The 24,712-nt window shown below is 46.6% G+C and overlaps 2 protein-coding genes across 5 annotated transcripts in view; one reads left to right on the top strand and one right to left on the bottom strand.

Moving 5' to 3' along the window:
- Positions 1-5,551, top strand: part of MEGF11 (multiple EGF like domains 11) — a 312,524-nt gene extending 306,973 nt beyond the window's left edge. For all 4 annotated transcript variants that reach the window (XM_075100751.1, XM_075100754.1, XM_075100752.1 and 1 more), the window contains one exon: positions 335-5,551. In XM_075100751.1, coding sequence (XP_074956852.1) covers positions 335-495 — 161 coding nt within the window. In that variant the 3' untranslated portion in view covers positions 496-5,551. The remainder of the gene's footprint in view (positions 1-334) is intronic.
- Positions 5,370-24,712, bottom strand: RAB11A (RAB11A, member RAS oncogene family). Its single transcript, XM_075100757.1, has 5 exons — positions 24,568-24,712; positions 16,173-16,368; positions 15,033-15,226; positions 13,973-14,053; positions 5,370-7,129 (listed from the first exon to the last, which is right to left on the bottom strand). Exons 1-5 carry the CDS (start codon positions 24,605-24,607, stop codon positions 6,990-6,992), a joined length of 651 nt encoding a protein of 216 aa, XP_074956858.1. The 5' UTR covers positions 24,608-24,712; the 3' UTR covers positions 5,370-6,989.

Genomic DNA, 24,712 nt, shown 5'->3' with positions numbered 1-24,712 from the left:
CCGAATTGCTCCTCCAGCCCTGCCAGAGGAGGGCTGCAGTTCCCTCTTTGCACCCTTGGTTTAAACTGCTGCAAAGTCCAGCTGCAAGATTTTTGAAAGCACAGAAGTGTTGGTCTTTTGAAGACATTATGTGCAGGGCTTGGGGAACCACCTGCCCGTTTGGTGGCTTTCTCCCTGGTGTGCCCCGTGCGCTGCCCCGTGCGCTGCCAGCAAAGCTGCAAGGGGAAGAGGTGGTTTGGGAAGCTCGTGTTCTGTGCTCGTGACAAAAGGCATGAGTAGAGTAGTTCCGAGAGCGCTGCGCGTTACCGTAACCCGGTTTCCTTTGCTTCCCCAGAGCCCACTGTCAGCGTAGTCCAAGATGCCCGCGGTCGGAGTGCCAGTTACCTCCAAAATCCATACGACCTGCCTAGGAACAGTCACATTCCTAGTCACTACGACCTCCTCCCCGTAAGGCACAGCCCGACGCACGGGCCATCTTGGGACAAGCAGTCGTAAAGGGATGAACTTCACTGGTGCGCTGTGCTGCAAACACAAACTTTGAGGAAGCAAAAGAGAAGACAATCCTTTTCTGCGCTGCAGGATGCTGACGGGACTTCGGCCTGTCTTACGCAAGGACCTACCGTAACACATCAGCTTGGGCCAACTGCTGCTGCATGATGTTATTTATAAAGACATTTTTATATGGGTAACAGGAACTAACGAGAACCTCTTCCACGTGTGACTGGAGTACGTCACCCCAGGAAGGTGTCTACATGCTCCAGGCAAAAATTCTCCATGGCGTGTATTCTAACCCTGGCTTTGTTGTAAAATAAAACACAAAAACATGCTAAGTAGAAGGACTTACAGATGTACATTTCTACCAGCCGCATCAAGAAACCTTTTACTGTTAGGGACAAGGTGACTAGGAACACGCTGGAATATATTTTACATCTTTGTCATGCAAATGGACATTTTTCTGAACAAAAGCAGGGAAACTTGTCATTTCACTGTCTGGAAACCTCATTTACTGCCATCACCATGTGCAACCTGTGCAGATCATGCCTGGTAATTAGCGCTGAGATGTTCATCTTTATATTCAGTACCAGGGTATTTGAGTAGAGGAATATTATTAACACAGACTCATTCTGTGCAGTTTTTAAAATGTAACATCTTGGCAGATGTCCCTGATCTTCACTAATGACTTGAGTTTCAACAACGAGCCTCACCCCCAGCTTACCGCACTTTCAACAAGCTAGACGATACATTGGTTGGCACAGATAGGCTTTAATTTTCCTTATACAGCTTCTATTTTGTTAGATAAATCCACCAGATTTGCCAGGCAGCGTAAACTGATGGACCGTCATTTCCTTCCCCGGGACGCTGCAGGTTTCCCAGACTAACCCCGGTTTGGTTTCATTTCCTAAAGCTCAGACACGTCGGCTTCTCTAGACCATCTTTACAAACCATCTCATCATGATTCACTTCACAGCATGCCATTGACGACACCCTTTAATTTGATGTGCATTACCATGTAGTGCAACTTTATCCGTTGATGATTCTACCTGAAATGTCATTAAATTGAGCTGAAACTGGGTTCAGCAGCTCTTTGTGGCCCATGGTAAAATTTTGGACTAAGCCACCATGATTTTTTTTTTTTTTTGTAATCTTTATTGACCTAGAAAGTAGAATACTTGCCGTTAAGCAGTTCCTTGTAGATTTTGAGCATGAAATAGTATTGATTCTAAGTATGTAATTTTATTAGGCAAACGTGGAAGTCGCAAGTTGATTGCCTCTTAAATATAAAAGAAAAATAATTCTGTTGCACATTCGCCAGTCTGATGGGAGTAGACGAGACCGAAACCAGCACCAATCAGTTGCTCAAAGCATGATCGCTCGCGTAACCTGCTGGTCCAGGGGACTGGTAAGGGGAGCCTCCCAGCTCGGAGGCAGCGGCTTGGTCCCGGCTCTGAGTCAGACCAGGCATCGAGTCACTTGGAGCACCCTGGTGGGGCCCAGCCCACGTCCCCGCAGACGGGCTCAGCCCTCGCCTCGGCGATGGCAGCCCCTGGCACGGCGGTACCGAGCCGCTGGCAGCCTGCGCAGCACTCTGGGCTCGCTGCCGCAACACGCTGGCATCAGGGCACGGGGAGCCCCGGCGATGCGCTGCCGGGGGAGCCGGGCCCCCGCCGGGTGGTCGCGTTGGCTCTGACCCCTCTGCGCAACCCACGAGCTGAGCCCAGGGATCCCCCAGGCTCCCAGAGCGGCAGAGTTTCATGTTGCAGGATAATGCATAAGTAGTTACATGGATGCTGCATGTGTGCATGGGGGCAATGACTGATCAGCAATAGCAGTTTTATTTTCCAGGAAAGCCTTATCTGAGATATAAGTAGGCGATTATTTTGTAGGGCAAGTAGGAATATATTTTATGTACATGCATAGAAAGACTTACCTCAAAAATAATCAAGAGAAAGGCAGTTCGATAGGGAATGCTCTTGTTAGAGACCTACCTTGACACCTAGCACAAGCAGTCGCAGCTGCCAGCCTGGCCAATGTTTGCGTGTGTGTTGCTGTAAAGTTTGCGATGAGACTCCAGAGAGCAGAGATGTGCTCAGTTTTCCTCTTTTTTTCTTTTTTTTTTTTCCAAGCTGGATTTTCAAACCAAATGCAACAATGTGTATAGAGCTTAACAGGAAACAAAGAAACAAAACCTACAAAAAAAATACCTTCTTGTATATTAGCATTAGCTTAGGCAATAGGCACCAAAATGGCAATACTTTTTTAAGGCAAGACAGATTTGTAATATATTTGTTCACTGTGCAAAGGTACTCTACCTTGTACAAAATAAATTGAATTTCTCTCAAAGCGTATTTCTCAAACGTACTCATTTGCAGACTGAAACTTCCAGCCCGTGTTCAGGTCTGAGCTCTCCAGGCGACGGGGCTGGTCTCGAAGGGGCTGCCCACCTCAACGAGAAAAGCCCACAGGTGTCAGGCTTACGAGCCACAAGCTGGTTTCTCTGCTGCAGGACTTCTCAGGAAACACCACGCTGTAATTCAGACTGTAATTTGGAGTTAATTTAAAGTAAGGCCCAGCTTTAAAACAAAACGTAACTGGCTCCGTACGTGTCTTACAACTCCTCCGGCAGCTCTCGTTCCCCAGCAGTTTTACCTTAGTGGGTCTGGGCGCGCGACCGCGGCGATGCACAAACGCAGCCGGCCGCGCGCTCGCACACCTACAAAGAGCAGCGTGAGGCGAGCACCAGCACCAGGTCCCTCTCTCTGATTCTCATGCGATGCAATTTGGTGCGTGTCGTGACAGCGCTCGGTGACGCCAGCAGGTCGTCGTGCCTCCGGGCGGGCGCTGGAGGACGGGCCAGCACAGCCTCCCTACTGCACCCAGCAGCGGTGAGAGCGGGCACACGGCCGCCGGCTCGGCAGGTTTGACGGCGCTCCCGGGGAGCCTCATCGATAAATCACACGCACCGGTTTGCAGCAGAAACGCCTTCAGAACGAATGACTCCCAGGCAACGCAGCGGACTGCTACACATTGAAGCTTTTTCACTATTTGTGCTTCATAGTTCTAAAAATCTTGTAAACTAAAGCCCAGCATGTAATCTTCCTATTTGGCAAGCCACACTCAATAAGCTATTTAAGTCTGGAAATTCATCAGGTTTGAACTGATAGAATAAGTAATTCTAGCTTAATAAAAATGTCTTTAAAGCAGAACAATTCCATGTCCTTTCTGCTTAAGGGTCAGAACCACAACGCCCACCAAACGCCAGAACCACTGACACTCGCTGAACAGCTTCCTAATTGTTAAGGTTGAGACTTTCAAATATGATAGCAAAAGCTTTTGGCAAGTAAAGCCAATTCTGCAGCATTACGCAGAGTTCCCAGAAACTCAGAAAGCTCATTTCAGAGCCCAAGAGCGTCTGTTACATCAGTTGTCTCCTATTAGCAAAGAGACACTTCAGCCCAGAAGTAAAGCCAGCTATGGAAGAGAACAATTCATCAGCGGCTGAACGGGAACAATACCCCGTTGGGTCAGTGTTCAGACGGACTAACGTCTGGAATCGTCTCTCCAAAAGCACTTTGTGAAGCACCTTCTTGTCCCAGCCTGGGGCCAGCCAGGAGCACCGCGGTGCTGAGTCAGGAAAGAGCAGTACGAAACCACAGAGCACAAGCAAAGCCTTTAATAGGTAAGAAGCTCCATCTCTGTACATACCACTTGATTTTGCTTTAGAAGTCGGTCGCTTACGAAGGCTTTACAAACCACTGCATGAAAATGTCACGTTCCATGTTGCAGCAGTTCGTAAGTACCACATCAGTTATTGCACAGCATTTCTGAGGCCTGTTTTATTATTAATTTTGAAGTTCTGGTGTGGTGAAAAAAAAACAGGCACCATCAGAAACCCCCGGAGTCCTTACTTTGTCTAACAGCACACGCAGCCATCTCACAGCACCCCAGGAGTTAAACACGGCACTTTGTGGCGAGGCGCCGGAAGAAGCACGGGCACGCACGGCAGCGCTGCGTGGGGCAGGGGCGGCCTCGGCCTCCGACAGCCGCTTGAGCTCTGGGGGGCTCGGGTCGCGCTTGCTGCAGAAGGAAGCGTCTTGCATAAAACCATGCAAAATCCAAAGCTGACGTGACAGCTGACCCGAGCTGCCTTCTACGTGAATCGGAACAGGAAGCAAAGTAAAACTCATCCTGCATTTCCAGTTGACGAATTTAGAACCCGGCTGCCCCGGTAACTTAGTTAATTCCAAAATATGCTCCAGTCTGGCCAGAGAAAGTGCTGGGAGAGCAGTTCCCACAGCAAGCAAGGGGCCAGTCTTGCACCTCATCCTCAGACTCTCCTGCCTTTGTCCCCAGAGCCCCAGACGCTCCGTGGGCGAGCAAACGGCCAGGGCACCACGCACGGGGCTCGCTGGCAGCCTGGCTCCTGCGCGCCACTTCAGCAGGACACCGAAGTGGCATCAAAAAGCTTAAACCGTTTGCTGTGGAAGGCGGTAGTTCTCTGTCCCACAGGATTTTCTGACTGGTGGCAATGTGGAAAAAAAAACAACCCAAAACCAAAAACAAACCAACAGGTTTGTAAAAGCTATTCAGAGGTTTGACTAGAGTGAACCCACAGGGTTTTCAGAGCGTAAAAGCTTCCTGAAGCTGCCAAACTGTCAGGGCTGTGAACTGCAGCAGCCCCAAAAAGCTGCAGGCCTGATCTGAGTGAAGGTGGCAAAACTGCGTCGCATGACCCTTTCAGTTCCTTTTCTGGGGGTACTTCCACTTCAGCCTCTCCTCGCAGCCTGTTCCAAGAAGCTTCCTGGCTTCCAGTAAGTGAAAACCTCCCGGTCAAATCCCAGTTCTCCCAAAAAGTACAGCCAACACCATACTGAGTCGTCCCCTGTAATTCTTTATTAGAATCATGGATGAATATATTTTAAATCAATCTAAAAAAATAACGAATCAAGGTACAGTACATGCATAAAATACAAAGTAATTTACAAACAGATCAAAATAGCATCTTCAGAACCAATACTAGGAGGAGAAATGGATTTTGAAAAAAAAAAAACAAGTGACCGACTACAGCAATGCCTTCCGTGTGCCTTACACATCATGAGCACCGCAAGACAGAAAGGTTGGGTACGAAACGCAGCTGGTAGTGCCTACCCAGATTTGGATGTTCCAAGCGGGTCGTATCAGAGTTTGAGAAACGTCCCCTACAATCAATTACTTCCCTGGAATTGTGTAAATAACTGCAGGCATTTATACAACAAACAGTTCTTTGAAATACTGTGGAAATTCAGTGCCCACAGCCCCCAGATCTCAACATTAATGACGTGTTTGGGAGCAGCATGTGCCGAGCGATACGCAGCGGTTTTGGAGTGCAGTGACAGAAGGCACAGTTCATGTATCCCTGAACAAGCTAATGGAACAGTTGGTTGGTACTGGGCGACAGACCACAGAAGGAACGCATCCAGTAAGAAAACCACTCCAGATGTTTTTGTTAAAGAACGTATACCAAATCACCGGAATAATTTAAAAATACCGGATGAAACAGAACTGAAAACTAAGGCCAGGTTGTGGAAGTTGGCGATTCATCAACTCAAGCATTTGAATATATTAATACGTGTGGCATGTATTAATAAATGCGATATGTAATACGTGACACCACCCTTCAGGTCTGCGCGCCACGAAAGAAAAAAGGCATCCTCAAATCCTGATACCACCAGCACTGCGGAGGCCAAGTCTCGGGCAGCACAAAACACACGCTGCAAGTTCCAGTGTTGGAGTGACCCTTCATCAGCTACGCAGCTCCTGCTTTTGCTTTCTTCACAAGCGGCACCTCAAGCGGAGTCCCTCCAGCGACCCCCCGGCCAGCCTCCCAGCAGCCCTGCCTCCCGCCACAACCTCCTCTGCAGCAGGTGCCAAACCACAAAAGCTCATTTGCAGGTAGCGAGAACCCTGCTGCTTCTTTGCAAGAAATTCTCTTTTCTCCCCCCTCTAATGTTCTATTAAAAAATCCTCAACTTGACAATCTGAAGATTTAGCCAAAAACATTAACTTACATTAAAATTGCACTTCAGAGCAATGGGCACTTCATCAAGCTTTAGATGCAGTACACAACATCTTAAGACAAAGAAAGATTATCCTGCCCAGAGATGTTTTCCTAGTTAACCTGACAGTAATTGTTTCGCAAGGAGCAGAATAACGCCTTCAAGTGCTCACTAAAGGTGTCTGCGCTCTGACTAGCGGGCATCATGCTGGAAAGAGATCGGATCAGTTCCAAACAATTTACTGAACCAAAACCGACAAGTCGGTGTTGGGAAAATACTGCAGCCACACAGAAGCAACAGATTAATAAACACTGAAATCAAAGTGTTTAAGACATGGAGAAATTCAGAAGGAATAAGCAGTAACTAAACACAAGAAAGTAACCACGAGAATTACAAATATATTTAAATCTTGGACCTGGGGAATATACACAGCCTTTTAGGAAAGAATGAACAATTCTATATATTCTGACAGCACTGCATCTTTGGTTTGTTTTCAGTGGTTGGAGGGACGTGAATGGGAACCACGTTGTTGCTCGGAGACATATCATTTTCGCGTCTGTCGGACATTTGCTTCTGGGAAACGATACGATAGATCTCTGGAAGATGAGAAAGAGCTAGTCATTACGGGTACACCGGCAATACACCATCAGAAAGCTAAGTCTGAGGGAAACGAGGGATAAAATATATAAGGATTTCCCATAGTTTTGGAAATATACAGGCAACGCGCAGAAGCGTTCACAAGAAGTTCAACTGTGATGCTTTCTATATTCAGGGAATAAAATATTTATATTTTTGCAAAAGAACTTCATTTTTTACCAACTGTTTTACTCCCCTTGAGATAAGAGTTAGTAAATGGACAGAATTCACCAATATTTTTGCTAGGAACCAGAAATCGTGTACCCCATCAATTCCTTCTGATGGTTCCCAAGGCTCTGGGGATGGTGGCTGCAGGTTTGCTGACACACCCGCAGACAACAGCGGGATTAAAAACAACCACTCAATATTTCTATCTCCGATAGGACTGCAAGAGCAATTTCTTCTCCTCAACATGCCTATCATGTACAATAGCCTATCACCCAAGCACTTTTAAATCTTCAGAAAATGTTAATTGGGGCCCAAAAGAGGAGACCTGACCCCTTCAGCAGGGCGCAAGTGCTTTACAAAAGTCACTGTGTTAGTGCATCTAAACTTCACAACTACAGAGGAGAAACACGGACCCCAGACAAAGAAATTGCAGCATAAATTGAACAGCGCAGCTTAAACTCCTGTGCCTTTCCCAGCACACTGCCACTGGGGAATGCTGCGCAGAAGAGTGCGGCATGTGCAGCACCGCATCCCCAGAAAGGAAATAAAGGACACCAAAAGTAGCACATGGGGAACTCACTTGCAAATTGAGTTTTAAACCATTAAAGTTCAAAAAAAAAAAAAAAAAAGAAAAAAGAAAAAAGCTTGCTAAACCTGAGTTTAACAAAAAACTTTGAAAGCGTTTCAGAATCAGCAAAGAGCCGACCCTAAAATGACATCACCACATCTACTGTGCACAGCAGAGCGTGCTGGCAGCGCTGCCAAGCAGCGGAGCCCCCGAGAGAAGGGAGCTGATGCCCACGCTCGATTTGCATGCTCCAGCTCACTGCCCTGCCCTAAGGTTTTGGATAAGCCCAGGCTGCAGAAGAGAAGGGTGTCCGCACTTCCCTCCTCCTGCAGAGCAAAGCAGGGATGAGCGGAGCTCGCCGACAACTCTGGCGAACCAAAGCAAAGGTCCAAGTTTTTCTGGAGGTCTGGAGTCTCCTATCAGCTGGATAAGGACTGTCCAAACACACACCTCACCTGACTCCAAACCAGGACACGTCTTTTCCACCAGAAATTTGCCGTTAGTGAGTAGCCTTTGTTCAGAATTTTAATGAGCTGCTGCTTAGCGCACGTCCTGACATCATTTCTGTACTGGAAGTTGAGCAACCTTGTGCAGAGAGGTCATCTTTGCTGCCAAGGGCTGATCACGCAGCTAAGCGCCTGCTTTTACAACAATGGGAAGGGATGGCATTGAGGAGCTAAAAACGTCCCTGACAAACACGGCTTGAAAACCTTGCCCTTGATGCAACAAGCCTGCACTGATATAAGCTGCCAACACAAGCAGAGGCCCAGTGCTCCCTGGGAGGAGCAAGAGCAGGGCTGCACACATCCGTGGGACTGCTGGCAAAATAAAGATCCCTCACGTAGATACTGCGCTGGATCTATGGACTGTACAGTGACATCAATCTTTGCAAGCGGCACTTCGAAAGGATCTGCCTGTTGGGCCTCCAAACTGACAGCTCAGACTCAGATAGGGATAAACCGTTCAGAAAACTGGATTTTACACAGGCACTCCGTTACAGATCAAGTCACCGAGGCAACCGAACAAGAGCTGCACACGTAAAAGGATTTTCTGATTTCCCCCTTTCTTGAGTTCACTCTTCTTTCCAACAGTCTTACACGTAAACAACTTCACCAGTTAAGTGAATTCCACGAAGTCAGGTCTTTAAAGCCACCTGCAACTCCACGTGGGAATCTGCAGGTGCAGGTCAGCCTTGCCCTGTGGCAGGCCACTCAGCCTTCAGCAGAGCACCTGTGTGCGGAGCTGCAAGAGATCTGCTCTGCATTCTTCAGGGCAAATTTTCAGTTCCACTACCCTGCCCCTGCTCGGGGTAGACAGCCAGTTTACCTCCAGGAGCAGAATGCTGCCTGTTCCTATTCAACAGGAGAAGGCTCTTGCCACCTTCATTACTGGAAGCTCCCTAGTAGCACCTTCGGCAGCAGCAATTCTCACTTTTCCAAAGGACTTCCGGCACAAGTTCATACTGGTCGCTAACACAAGCGGTCACACGCTTCTTCCACCCCTGTAAGCAAGGGCTCACAACAGGGTGCCCTCTGTATGACACCCTCATCTGACAGCAAAGATCTTCAGTGAGCCTTGAAGCCTTAAAACCAATCTTAACTTGATTTCTCTGCTGATAAAGGGTCTCTCCCTCCAGACTCTGGGAACGTATTTCCATGATCCCCGCTTGCCCGGCCTCCCTGGCAATCCTGCAAGGCCATTTAGCAGCTGTGCTGCTTGAATCAACTTGCAGCAGCACCAAGTTTGTTGCTCGCTGCCGCTTCTCCCTCCTCTGCAGCACAAACCTTTGTGCAGCCACAGCGTACTGCCCTAGGTGATGGCCTAAATGGCTAAAACCTGCCTTTCCCTGGGTCAGCCACACACTCTTTCTCCACGCACAGCTGTGCTGGTGTGAGGGGAGGTGGGAACAGCTTAAACCTGCTCTCAGTGGGGCAAAATGCCCAGCGGCAAAGCTTACGCTGGAGCTGGTTGACACCGAGGAATGCCAGTCTAATGAAGACATGCGCTTTTTAATGAAGATGCTACACTTTATGCTCTGCTCAGTAACTGAATGAGACCTTATTAAGAGCACATTCAGCAGAATGCATCACTGCATAATTGGTAACTGTGTGAGACAGGCCTTGCACTGTAAGAGGGCTGGGAAAAAGTGACACTGCTGCCTAGGAGGAGCTCGCCCGGCCCTTGTCTGCTCAGCCTGCACTAATGTTTCATTCATTTTCAGGTGTACAGAGCTAACAAAAGAGGAAAATCCCTAAAATTTCTGACGTTAATGCTCTGTGATGTTGTTTCCTTGGAGATGGGACTCCGTAGAGATGAAACGGCAGCAGAATGCAGTAGGGGAACAGAGACAGCACAGAGCCAGGCAAGGAACAGAGGCAGGCTTCAGTTTACTTTAAGGATGCTTTATCCTGCTGTGAATGCTCAGAGTGGATAGGATTATAATACCAGTCTCTCCTATTTGCCAAATGATACAAAGCAGCTTTGTGTGCACAACAATCAGCCCTTGAAGTCTAGACATCTTGCAACAGAAGAATTTGGATAAGGACCATTACTCTAAGCCAGAGAAGGGAAAGGTCCCCAAAAGCTCATCTGGTATCCACAGCAGGACTAGATGTAAGATCTACTCCACCCCCTAAAAGTCCTTTATAGTACAGGGAGAGGAAAGAAAAGCTTTCTCCCCACTTCTTCCACCTGCAACAACAGCAGATCACATACTCACTTAGGCTGTGCTAACTATAATGGATTTGTATTTCCCATGCCCAAAGCCATCTATTCAAAGTGGCTTAATCTGAGAATCTACATGTGGAGAAGCTGAACACGGCCCCTGCTACACCTCCAGGGCAAGTACTCTTACAAATTTCCATCACTGTCCCAACCAGACCAGCTTCAGTAGGGCTGGAGGAGAAAGGAGTTTTGCTACAGACCTGTCACGACACCCTGTTCAGGAGAGATCTAAGAAGCTCTGTGAAAAGCATCGGCAGCAGCCTGGGATGTCTCTGCGGTGCAGTTCCCAGCACTGCAAATACTAGCAGAGCTGGTGCAGCAGCATGCCCTGCCCCTTCTTCTGTCAGCCACCTCCGCTCGCAGCCTGTGGCAAAGCCTGTTGGCTTCACCGGCTTCCTTCTTCAAAGGACAGCGAGCATTCCACCCGCAGGCACTGTGCTTGGAGGCAGCCTTGCCAAGCACAGACTATCCGTGATTCTGCAGGGTCACCGCTCTGAAAACCACATTCCTCAGATGACTGCTCCCCTCTTTCCTTTAAAGCAAATCATTAACAGAAAAAGCCAGCTGTGAAGTGTTATTGAGAAGTTTATTGGCAGAACATTTGTCCTTTGCATGCCAGTCACAGCTGAGATGGAGCCAACCTGCTGCTAATGCATTATTTACTTCATCTTTATCTCCCTGAAACAGGAGCTCCTGTCTGGAGCTAGCCACATGCCCACTAATCAGCAGAAGCGTTTCTTCCAGCACAGTTGAATCAGTCCCTCCTGAACAAGGTTCCTGTCCGCATACCCAAGAGCTCTTTACCCAAAAGACTGTCAGAGCAACATGGAGGGAACATCTGTGGAAAAGCAACGGCCTCAACAACCTGTCAGAGTCCACAGAGGGCAAGCTTTAATTCCTTGTTCTCCCCTTACAGACTGCTCTCCCTTACAGAAAAATTAAACTAGAAAAAACATCAAACCTCTGTGAATTAGAGTCCAAAATAACTTCTGCAATAAAAGGTACAGTTGGAAGCATGTGAAGAGAGATAAAGAAGCAGCCTAGCCTGTGCCCAAGAGATGAACTCCTTCCCCATGGCAACAGCAGTGTATCGCCTGAGTGTCACGCAGCTCCGTGGAAGTAAGGCAGCAGCCTGGGGCACACAGCAAACTTCCCACCTCTTCAGCCGTCACCATTAGAGAACAGAATGGTCCAATTAGGTGACCAGTTTATATTGGCTATGACAGCCTGACAGCCATCTCGGGAGGCGATAAGCAATGTCTGATGTATTTCCAGTTCTGTTTTATTAGCGCTGGTGCTGAACAAGTATGAAAGTTAACTAACCTTCAGCTGAGAGCCCTGACGCCCTCTGAAAACTGAAAGCGCATGCAGCAAGGCTGTCCTACGTTACACACAGCACATTGGGCCAGAATCTGACCTCAAAGTTCAGTCTAAGTGCTCCTGAGAGGAGAGGGGCTACCATGGACAAATGCATCAAGGAAGAAGGTTCAGGTTTTAGCAGTTACAAGTAAGCAATAAAAATGTCTTCCTCATGAAAAATCCATGCCCAAATTCAGGAGCATTTTTGACAGGACTGCCTTTAGGTAGGTGAAAAAACAGGAAATCCAGCAGGCATCCCCAATACCATCGCATTCAGCCACTCCTTAGCCACCCACCCTCCGATGGCATCAGTAGTTAGTCATGTAGGGAGTAAATGTGTAAGCTCACACAACTTCTCTCTTTTTTTTTTCTTTTTTAAATTTGTGCAAGGTTGATTTACAACCAAATGACTACACTGAAGTTAAAGGGGAACTGCATGGTTTGGCTGAAGAGGAAATTAACTCAAGTTCCAGTCACAGCATTGCATGAAGCAGCAAGACGACAAGCATCCCTACGCACCGTTTATTCATCTAACACACACACACTTACTTTTTTGCTAGTACATGGACAGGAGCACTACTGCATAGGAACCCGCTGTAAAAAACACAACAGAACCAGAACCTGTCGGAAAACATTACCCTTACAACTAAGGGTAGGTCAGGAAACAGACGGACACAGGCAGATGATACTCCAGCAGCCTCACAACTCTCTCCACTGCTAGGGTAGAGAGCATTTCAAACTCAAGAAAATGCTACAGAATTTATACTTTTGTTACATTAAATAACTTCCTAGCTGCCTCCTCACCTGCGTGTTCCAGTATGGCTAACTAGTGCTTTTTAGCATGTTTTTAAAAAAATGCCTAAATTAGCAGGCAAAGAGAAAAACAAATTCAAAACTAACTGGATTGCAGTGTCACAGCAATGAGATCTGATTAATAGAGACACATAGTTTAGAAGTGGGGCCGCTGCTCATACCAAGCAGATCACGTAGCCTGGCACACGCTACACTGGGATGGAGGGAGTTTAAATTTGCAACTGGGAAACACGTTGGAGGCACTCGGAGGAAACAAAGACACTCCCTAGTGCACCTAGAACAGAGAGACATACAAAACCAGAGGAGTCTCTCAGATGTTTTGCAGATATTTCGAGGAGATTTTAAGAGGCATCTGCCAAAGCTGGGATTGACGAAAGCGCAAAACCCACACACGCCACTGTTGTCCCACTACGCCCTGGCTACAGCTGACAGGGTACACAGCAATGTCCCATGACAGCCAGTGATTTCCACACCAATTTGTGAATTCCTACCCTACCCTTTATAGCCATAGTTAAGTTAAGGTCCCCCACGTAGTTGTAGTTGGATGTCTCAGCCTCTCAACAAGTTTTGCCTATCTAAAAAAGGGTTTAAATAAAAAGGAAGTACTTTATCCACAGAGCATAAAAAATGCAGCAGTCACTGCCATCACATGTTACAGAGCCGAAAATCCAGCCAGGACTATTAAAGGCAGTGACAGTGACTACCCTGCAGCTCAGGAGTCACTACGTCTCAGACTACCAGTATTGTTCAAAGGAAGGATCTCTACTCTTTGATCCCTTTTCCCTTGGCAACTGCTGTGGTCACCATTAAAGATAGAAACCAACTAATTGACTTCTCCTCTGATAAACAATGGCTGTTTTAACTTGATGCTTGCATGAGACAATTCCCTCCAGTAGGCACTCCCTGTATCATACACAAATGGGAAACTCAAACATAAACTAGGCTGACTAGAAACCTGGGGCAGATCAAAGTGAACAAGGATTCATTCCCGAGTCCAAGACTGGCCTTTCAACAGTGACACTTCAAAACTGGCCTCCAAATCTTATGGCTGTGAAGAATGATTAAATAGCAAAATTTTAAACACCTTATAGGCAAAGAAATGCCTATCTGCATCTTATCTGAGCAGCCTTCTGCCCTTCCCCCTCGAAACACAAAGCACTGGATGACTCACCTGTCAGAATAGTCTGGAAAGCTGCTTCCACATTTGTAGAGTCTAAAGCAGAGGTCTCAATAAATGACAAACCATTCTTCTCTGTGGGGACAGAAATACCATAATTAGAGGGGTACATCACAGATCTGCTTCCCATCTGGAAGAACTTCTGTACCAGATTATACACGTGGTGTTTCTGATGAGATGCACGGGTATAAAAAGTTGTGGGGTTTTCCCCCTTACGTGATCTGAAAGCAACACCCAACACCAACATGAGAATTCACACTCATCCTCAAGCACAGGGATCGGTCCAGTCCTGCGTTACTTTGAGGCACATCTTCCTGCATCACTGAAAGTGAGAATCTGCTGCACTTTGAAGAATTGTGTGCGGAAGCTTTCTGGATTTTTCTTTAACCTCATTGAGTTTCTCCACCTCCCACCTGCTGGTATGCCATCGCAGCTTATTTAACAGGGCTAGTCCTGATGGGAACGACAGCCCTCCCCCTGCAGGCAGGGATCCTCGCTGGCCATAAGCTCTGCAAAAGCAGCTACAGCAAGCCTCAGCGTAAGATACCCAGCTATGCTCCTGGATGAAAGAAATTTTGCCTAAAACAAGGCAAGATTTACAGAACCTGGAATTATTTTTCACAGATCTTAATTAAGTAACAAGGGTCAGAAAGCCGGTTTAATGAAAGTCTGTTCAGCCACATGCATCTGCACAGGGCTCCGGATCAGTCAGTACAGAGGTGGCCATATACAGGTGCAAAGCTACCACCATACAAGGAACGCAAACCTAAAGCCATAGGACAGTTTCTCTGAGAAAAGTAATGCATAATTAATAGACTAAATCTGGCTTAAAATCTTCAAGTGCCTCTGGCTGATTCTTGGAACCACGTTAGCGTGCATGTTCTACAAGGCTTCCTTCTTGACTGAATTAAGGAGAGGCAAACACCAGCACATGACAGTGAGGAACACCACCAGCCGCACTCTTTTTCCTCGTAGCAGCACGCTCGCGTACCTAAGATCAGGTAGGCAGATCCCCAGCCAGTTAGCATTAGGAAATTATTTTGAGTTCACCAACCTGCAAAAGCTCTGGCCTCATCTGTAGGCACAGCTCTCAGATGGCGCAAGTCACTCTTGTTTCCCACAAGCATGATTACAATATTGCTGTCAGCATGGTCTCTCAGCTCTTTCAACCATCGCTCTACATTCTCGTAAGTGAGGTGCTTAGCAATATCGTACACCAATAATGCCCCTACAGCTCCACGATAATACCTGTGGGTGAAGACACGTGTTAGAGAACCACCAAGAAACATCACGATTAGAAGTGACAAGTTACTGTACAATAACAGGAAATAGCTAGTACTAAGACAGCTATACAAAAAATATCCAGAAGCAGGCTACGTAGGACTTGAGGCGGTAAAGCAGAGCATCCAGACTAGGGTTATGCCACAGGACCACCAGAGCAGCCAGGACAGCTCAGAGGCCGGGGGTAAGCCAAGCCCCACGCTTGTGGGGCAAACCCTGCATCCCAAACATGAAGCTCTGGAATCTCTGGGGAGCTACTGTCACCTTCAACCTCTGATCTACTGCTAAAAAGTCTCCCCCACCCATCACTGTGGGTGCAGTATGGGGACGGCCAGTGATAGAGAGACTTTAGAGTGACTCACTGGATCGTAAAAATGTCAGCCTGATCTATTACCTTTACAAAAGGCCACAGCTGCTGTCCTTTCAGACCAGAGAGAGGCACAAAAAGAAACAGGCTGTGTTCTCCCACCCCACAATTACCTCCAGCTTTACTTAAATCCAGATTTTGCTATTTTTTTCCAATTAAATGAGCAAGCAAAGTGAGCAGTCTCCCCTTACTGCTACAGAAGGGTTTCTGGTCTTAGGTTACCACTCATAAAAACCTCCATGAGCACTGATATTACTTTATCAATCACTTGCATTGAAATGAGTCTCTCAAAGCTCTTGCATTCTAGGCTTGAAATGCCTCCAGTTACACATCATGAGAGCACTGAGAAGTAAATTGGTTAGCGCAGGGACACACTATATCAGGTTTCTGGACTGAATAATATTTAAGCTTCCTTCCCCCATAGGTTGTGGATATTACAAGATAAAATACAAAAATGCCCTGTTTGCAGTTTCTGAAGAATCAGAAGGGCCCAAAATTACCCTCCTCAGCAAAAGTTTCTCTTCAGCAATACAAGCTCTCACTTACGCTGATGTTATAGCTCGGTATCGCTCCTGCCCTGCTGTGTCCCATATCTGAGCCTTTATTGTCTTCCCATCAACTTGAATGCTTCTTGTTGCAAACTCTACTCCAATGGTGCTTTTGCTTTCCAAGTTAAACTCATTGCGAGTGAATCGAGACAGAAGGTTACTCTTGCCTACTCCAGAGTCTCCAATAAGTACAACTACAAGACAAAAATGACATGAGAATCAGATGCCAGATATAGATAATACATTGACAATCACCTGCAATAAGCATTTATTTTCCAGAATGAAGCATGAAGTAAAAGAATGGCAAAACCACCACCCTTGTCACGGATCTACTGCCTGAGCGTGATATTATTTTAGAAAACCAGAGCTGCCACATTCACCAGCATTTTGAACAGACATTAGACTTGACTTTTACTTGTCACTTTTCAGTCTCCTTTGCCCAACATGGAAGAACATCCTCCTCCAGGAAGAATATACACGGCTGTCACTGCAAAAGTTGGGGACAGTTTGGATTTCACATCCATGTAATGACACTAGAACTAAAAAACAAAACAAAAACGCCACACCATGCAACTGAAACCTGTTTTGCTGAAGAAGGCCGAAGCGCAGGGCAGGCAGCAGACCCTGCCCCCATTGTATAGTCTTCGTACCTTTGCAGAAGAGAGGCTCCCCACTGCAGCAGAAAAATTTGTGAATGGAAGAAAGAAAAACCAAACCTAAAAAACCCACAAGACAACCATCATGCTGACGGACAGTTTAAAAATGTTACCTGAGCCATAGCACTCTGCCCTTCCGTGGTCCCTCACTGCTGCTGCGACTCCCGGCCACTTTAGGCCAGAGCCTGAAACTAAAATGCTGCCAAGGTATCGCTGGGCCTCAGAATTAGAGCCACCATCCGCTCCTCCTTCCCCAGCCCAGCTTGACTCATCACAGCACCAGTGCCAAGCACACTAATTGGAAGGATTCAGCTATACCTGACAAAAGATTGACAGAAGGTTTAAAGTCCAGTTGCTACAGGAAGAAACAAATTACGAGGATTTGCTGCAATGTGCTGTAATGCTGAGTTGAAAGGTGCAAGTTTAAGTGTAACTTAAAGCTCACTACCAAGATGTAGGCCACTGGATGAAACACATTCACAGCCCTGAGTCACACCAACAGGAGCCTCTCGGGATGATCTTTTGCCCTTAATGAAGATAAGGTACTGAACTGGTAACAGAAGGAAATGGAGGAGAAAGAGGACGATCCTTGAGAAGAATGGCTAATCTTAAAGTTCAGCAGTGAATCAAGGCCGGTCAAAGCAAAAGAGTGTGTACTCAGGTGACAAAAGAAAAAAAGTTGGGGCTATGCTTGTTTTGAAAAAAACAAATATTTGCTCGGTAACATACAGCATTTAACAGTTAAGGCACTGCAGAACAGCGTTAAAGATTCTGTGTGGTACAACAGAGGAATGAGTCCACCAAACACACTTCAGTCACATGAGAAACCCCGCTCTAAGTCTCAGTCTAGCAGCGCAAATACTCCCATCTGCTGCTGCACCACACAGCAACCCTCTGAACATCATCTTCTGTTTAAATAACGCAAAACAATCCTGATAAATGGGATTTTCTCTGACTAAAAGGGCAGAGCAGCACCTTTGAAACGCCCTCCATAAAATGAAAATTGCAGAAAATGCTAGCTTCAAACATGGCCTCATGGAGAATACTTCATCAAAACAAACATCTTTCCAGCTTCCTCCACTGGCTGACTCAGCACGCAGGCGGCCAAGCTACAGAAGTTGCATAAAGCACAGAGTGGCTCTGTTAACCACTTCTGTTTATGAAGATCACAAGCGCAGGTAGGTGGCAAGCACGTAGGCTGAATGCAAATAGGATCCTGCTTTCCAACGTGACAGGTCAGCACTGTTCAGTGTCGGCTGCCCTGACATGGCCGAACAGCTTTGCTGGCACAGGAGATGCTAAACCCTAATAAACTTAGTGCAGGGGACAGGGCACCTAATTGTATCATCACCTCCTGGCCAACTGCCACAGCTTTCCTCTTTCATAGGCAAATAAGCTCTTTGAAACTATTTTGGCAGGTTTAGGCCACAGTTTTAGATGACATCATATTTGTATTCACTGGGACATGTTACCAACAAGTTCCTGGAGGCAAAACTTGTCAACTCCCTTTGCACACCTCAGCCCCGCTATCAGCCAGCAGTGGCTTTGGCAGCGGCCAGAAACTTCTCCGAGCAAGAAAAGCAATCTACGCACATCAATTCCTTTTCCTAACAGGTTGCATCGCATGCCTTTAAGTATTCCCCTCAAACGTATTTTTGTTGTTCAGTGTCTATTTCAAAGGACAACTTTAAGTCATTTAACAATAGACTGATCATTTCAATTCCCCTGCCAGGATTTTTTCCCTACCTGTCTGAATCCCATGCCGCTTACGTTCAGAATGGTTTCCAGCACCAGATTAATATGTCTCAATTAAAAGGGGAAAATATTAGACTTTCCTCCTTAAAGTCAGCTATTTCCTCTATTTAACTGGGCCATCACAGCTCCTCTTGAACAGGGACACAAGAACAGCTTGCGATGTCAGCAGGTGCCTAAGACTCCTCACACTTTCTGCACTTCTGCCAGTCTGAACAAGTATCACTCTTTGAATACAACTACAAACTGAAACAGCTTTAACAGCCACTCAGATCGTATTACTAATTTTAATTTTGCTTTCCTTATCAAACCACCTCGTTTTGATATTTTATACCACACAGTGTTCCCATGTATATTAGCATAGAAATACAGCAGGAATGACCCTGGATGCCAAGTCCCATTCTAACTATCCCAGGCAAAGAGTTTCTGGGAGGGAAATGACGTTATCTAGTTCCATGTTAAAGCTAATTGCTCCTGCACCACACGCTTTTATTAGGCTCTTCCAGAAACTCACTCCTAATGGTTAGAAATTGCCTTCTAATTTTCAGAAGAAATTAGCGGTCAGCGGATGGTGGGGTTCGTGTGCCAGCAGTGTCCATTAGCTTATTAGTTTCTTCTCCCAGTGGTGTTTACGCTGGGGTATTTACAGAAAGCGACCGCATCTTCTCTCAGCTTTGTTCTACTAGCTAAATAAGCCAACCTCTCTAATGTTTCCCTATAAACAGACTGTCCATTTCCCCAAACATCTTCCCTGTGAGTTTTTCAATTTCTTTTCCACTCCGTGAGAACAGCACACATCATTCTAGGCAAGATCTCTCTGTGGTGCATAGAGGGATTTTAATATTTCCATATATTTTCCTGACCCTATCACCTTGACAGCTCAGTCTGCCTGTGATCAGACCTAACGATCTAGCTTTTAGTTGGCAAGCTCTGACTTCACTAAATTCCAATGAGTCCCCAGGCATCAAACCTTACAGTCTGAATCCCACTCTGTTTGGAGGCCTGCAGTCCCCATCAGCACTCAGCCCTTCCAGCGCTGCGCTCCGACTTTCTCCTGTACCACCCAACTTGCATCATCAGCGAACAGCTTTACTACATCAGCACTGCAAGGAGGAACGCCTAGAGGAAACATTTAAGCAAGTTCAGCCACAAGACCTACTCTTGAAAACCTCCATCAATAACCTTCTTTGGACCAGTACTTCCCTTACAGGAGCAGCACCTTAGAAAGCTTTGCATTCAGGGGAGATTTGTATTGGCACATCCTGGAAGTCATGAAAGTGATCTACCTGCCCCAGGTGACTGCTACTAGGCTGGTCAATCTCACTGGTTTAGTGATGTGCCAGTTCAATACTTGCAACTACGTGCTTTAAATCAATGCATTTGATTACCTATAGCATTAACCAGCCCAAAGGTTTAAGACAAGCTGTCACAGTTTAACCCCAGCCACACAGCTGCTTGCTCACTCCCGCCCTGGTGGGAAGGGAGAGAGAACTGGAAGGATAAAAGTGAGAAAACTTGTGAGTTGGGATAAAGACAGTTTAAGAGGTAAAGCAGAAGCTGTGCATGCAAGCAAAGCAAACCAAGGAATCTATTCACTGCTTCCCACGGGCAGGCAGGTGCTCAGCCATCCCCAGGGAAGCAGGGCCCCATCACACGTAACAGTGACTTGGGAAGGCAAACGCCATCACTCTGAACGTCTCCCCCCTCCCCCAGCCCTATACACTGAGCATGACACCACATGGTGTGGGACATCCCTGGGGTCAGCTGGGATCAGCTGTCCCAGACGTGTCCCCCCCCAACCCCTTGTGCCCCCCCAGCCCCTCACTGGTGGGGTGGGGTGAGGAGCAGAAAAGGCCTTGGCTCTGTTTAAGCCCTGCTCAGCAGGAACTAAAACATTCCTGGGTTATCAACATTACTCTCAGCACAAATCCAAAACACAGCCCCATACTAGCTACTGTGAAGAAAATTAACCCAGCCCAAACCAGCACAAAAACATTTGGTCGAAAGGGGAGAAAGAAAAACAACAACAACAAAAAAAAAGAGTACGAAGTCCACACTACTGTATAAATCTCATTCTATGATTCCAGTTTTATTCCGGTAGACGACCAAAATAAGAATTCAATTTCCTAAGTTGCATGAAAAGCAATTTAGAGAACTACGTCAAGAAAGGATTATTAATTTTTCACCAGCATTCCAGCTCACTCACCCAATTTTTATTTCTGTTAAACCTCTAAACCTAATTAAAGTATTTTCTGAACATTTCAAGTATATCATGAAACATGGTATTGACAACCTAATCAGGCTGAAAACAGAAAAGTCCAGCACCACTAGTTTGTATTGTCTATGGTAAAAGTTATTACAGAAGTTGCATATTCCACAATTTAAAGCATGTACAACAGCACTAAGGGATTACAATGTCTGAAAACACTTGTCTGTGCATTGAGCTCTGCTGCTAAGAGGCACATAAATAAAGATCTTGCCTGGACACATCTTCATGACCCCCAGAAGAACCTGCTGATGAACAGCTCTTCCTGCCCCCTTCAGTTGGAGTTTAAAGGAAACATGAATAAGATGACCTGATCCTACACCTTGTAGGGAGCTGGTGATAAACCTAACATGATCACGTCTCACATCAATCTCCCTCCTCACTTGTGCCCCCCTGTTTTATTCACCCATTTCCTGCCACAAAGAGAACTGGCATCTCAAAGGCACTTTGGGGTGGGGGTCGTTCGTTACCTGTACGTACAACATGTAACGCAGAGCTGGGCCTCCAAACGCCTCTGTAGTAGAATGGCTCAGCCAGTAGGTCTATTACAGCACAAAAGTACCCCACATCAAATGCAGTGAAGGCACAGGGCTCACTGCCATTGTAGAAATCAATGGGTGTCACACAACCACTTTCCCCCACAAATTTCTCTAAACACACACACAAAAAGTGTTTTCTAAAACCCAAACCAACAAGCTTGTTCAATTTCAGAGCATTTCCTCAACGTCAAAGGGAAAAGTTGGAGAAATGAACGTGATGCAAAGTAGGAAGCAGACAGCTGAAACTGGAGTTTTTCCTAATAAGCTGAACATCACCCCAGGTCAGGTCCACGTTCAGAAATGAAAAGTCTGACCCCAAATCCAGAGTTCCAGGTGCTCTCAAGCTTTGTCCATAGAGAACACAGAAGAAATCTTCTACAAGTGAGGGTAGCTTTGATAACTACTCATCTACTGCAAGTACATTACTTCAATCAAAAAAGTTCCTGCATTTAAGCCAGGCTTAACTTACTAAGTGATAAAGTAATATCCTTATATCACTGTTATATTTTCCTCCCATTAAAATTAGAGCAAGATTTCTACAAACTGAACTTCATAGGTCTTGCATTTCCTCAAGTGCAGTGCTGGGAACAGCAGGCACTGCTCTCAACTAAACCCAAAAAGTATGGAAGAATACAAAAATGTGTAGCTGGACAAGTAGAATTTACCAGAAATTGTCTTTTTACAAGCTAGGCTTAGGCTTTAGCACATGTTGAAGGTTTGCAACAGAGTCAGGAAAGGGGTATTTTGTAATAGGTACTGTGATTTAATTGTACAGCAGCACAGGTGGGCTCAGTTTACACCCACCAGCAAGCTCAGCCAGATTGTGACATACAGCTGCTGGAAGAGGTCTCACATAAACAGATGCATGGCAGTTTAGCTCAAGAATAATAAAAGACAGCTAGACTAGAGAATAGCACCCAATTATTTTAAATCATGTCAAACTCTGAACTCAGTCCCACCAGCCTACCCTGTCCCTTCAAGTTCATAAACCCAGAAGAACTGTCCTACCAGACTAAGTGACCTTACGGACCAACACCCAGTCTGACTATCAAGAACTGATGTCTGAGAACCATCATGTGTAACAGAACAAACAGGCTTTGTCCTAGCAAGCCCTTGCGTCTTCAAACAAGCAGCACCTTCAGACTTGCCATTGTAACCATCACACTGAAATGCCCCAACAGGTATTTTTCTTCCTCTATAAATCTGTGCAGACTTTCAAACCCATTTATAGTATTTATGGCAATGCACCAGTTCGAAACTCATGTACACATTCTGTGAGACTTTATATCTTTTTGTTTTCACCTGCCTACATTTCCCCTCAAGCCCCAAGATGCTCATGTCTCTCATTCAAACATCGGCTTAATGTTCCCGCTGAGTTCTCATTTCCTTTTCCAAGAGTTTTTAACCTAACTCTTGCCTTTTTGACCAGTGCCTGGTAAGGAGACATTCATTTCAGAGACCTACTTGCAATAATTTCAAGACCATTCCAGAGCGGTGACAGCTTGTTTAGAATCATCGTCACCTCTGGGAAGTTATAAAAGTTTCCACAGTTTGTATTAGTGTTTCTCTGCATTTGCTATGTTATTTCAGCTGCCACATTAATCCCAGTTACGTGACATTGCACCAACTTCCTGCAGTCTGCTTTAGCTTTGCAAAACCTGAATCGCTCATCTCCACAGCACCATTTTCATAGCATTCCCTGCACTCCCAACAGCTTCCATGAAATAGTGTAAAGAGATAAAGCTTTAGGAGGGGCAATCAACTAAACTAGCTTTCAACTTTTCTACATAACTGGATCCCAGCTTAATTATTTCCCAGTTATATAAGGAAGCAGGTCTAATAAAAGATAGGACCTTTCCCGACAAACTCTGCATCACTGGTGTTCCTTTCACAGCTAAAACATTAACTATAAGCACGCTGACAGAATTGTACGAACAAGTAAAAGTAACACAATGCTTTTGACAGCTCGCACACTTAGGTACCTAAGATAAGATTGGTTGACGCGATAAAACTAGTGGTCAGCAAGGCCCTTGCCAATGCTGCAGGCTGACAAGGGAGGCCCTTCTTGGTACTTCCTAATTTGATTTTAATAGAGGTACAGATGACTAATTTATAGGTAGAGTTAAGGCCACTTTCCACATGGCAATTGGATAAAGCAGGCACCAAAAAAGAATGTTAATTCCTCAAAGTTATTACAGGAGCTTAAGGGGACAGAATAAAAACACCTTACCCAAGTTTCATGATGACAAGCACTGGATCTCGCACCATCACAACGTAACAAGCAACACCCTAAATCCTAAATCCAAATTTACAATACCATCAACAGCTATTTTTAACAATACCCTGCTTGCTTTTACAGTAGGATTTAAAACATTGGATAGTCAACCTCAAAACATCAGCATTTCTGTACATGTTTCACAGCACGCTTTATGAACCTTTACAGCAGGCTGGTATTTTACTCGGCAGGGAGCGAAAACTGAGTACTTCAGTGCAACCTGCAACATTTTAACCCACTCGCTGCTGCAGGGCTGACTGGAGGGGCGTGGGTGCTGGACAATAAGGCATTCCTGCCCTTCTCTGCTGGGTGCTGCGGAGGTGCAGGAGAGGACGGGGCCCGCTGGGTGTGAAACAGCAGGCACCCCCTCGTGAAGGGCTGAGAACACAGAAGGCAGCAAATAATGCTACTTTATTAAATTAGCCGCATCATCTACCAACGCTGACCATGTAACCCATTTATTTACAGCGCTATTTGATAGCTGGAAAAGGAAGTAGCCCTTATCAGCCTCGGGCATCCTCGCTGACGATCTTTGCTCGCCATCCCGGCAGGTTGGCCGCCGCCTCAGCCCCTGCAGGGAGCAGAAGCCTGGGACAAGAGGCAGATCAACGCTGGGAAACCGGCCCAAACGCGACCATTTCGGGGCGAGGGGGGCGAGCGGCGCCCGCAGCCCTCCGGGGGCGATGAGCAATGAGCGATGCCGCCCAGCAGAGCCCCGGCGATCGAGCCCCAGGAACACCTGAGCACCGGGAGGGCCCCCCCCCCCAACCCCCGCGGCGGGTCGCGCCGTGAGGAGGCCGCTCCCCGCCCCCCGCCGAGGCCCGGGCCCCCTCAGGAAGGTGACACACACACATCCCCACACCCCGGCCGCCGAGAGGACGGGGCGGCGGCGCTGCCGCCGTTACCTTTGAAGAGATAATCGTACTCGTCGTCGCGGGTGCCCATGGTGGGTAGCGCCGAGGCCGAGCTGTGGGAGCGGGAGGAGCCGGACCCTCCCTGCAGCCACCGCAGCGCTTCCGCCCTCCGCGCCCCGCCCGCCCACGGGCAGGT

This window comes from Phalacrocorax aristotelis, chromosome 7, assembly GCF_949628215.1.
Source record: "Phalacrocorax aristotelis chromosome 7, bGulAri2.1, whole genome shotgun sequence".
Lineage (NCBI taxonomy): Eukaryota > Metazoa > Chordata > Aves > Suliformes > Phalacrocoracidae > Phalacrocorax > Phalacrocorax aristotelis.
The sequence above is the reverse complement of the archived record's forward strand: the minus strand, read 5'-3'. Positions and strand labels throughout refer to the sequence as shown.

What these genes read in the sequence shown, in the direction of transcription:
- RAB11A (XM_075100757.1), bottom strand. Translation starts at nt 24,607, where the DNA reads ATGGGCACCCGCGACGACGAGTACGATTATCTCTTCAAAG. An exon ending in GTACGATTATCTCTTCAAAG is followed by an intron (nt 16,369 to 24,567) that starts GTAACGGCGGCA and finishes TTTGTCTTGTAG; the next exon opens with TTGTACTTATTGGAGACTCT. An exon ending in TGAGGCCAGAGCTTTTGCAG is followed by an intron (nt 14,054 to 15,032) that starts GTTGGTGAACTC and finishes CTGTCCCCACAG; the next exon opens with AGAAGAATGGTTTGTCATTT.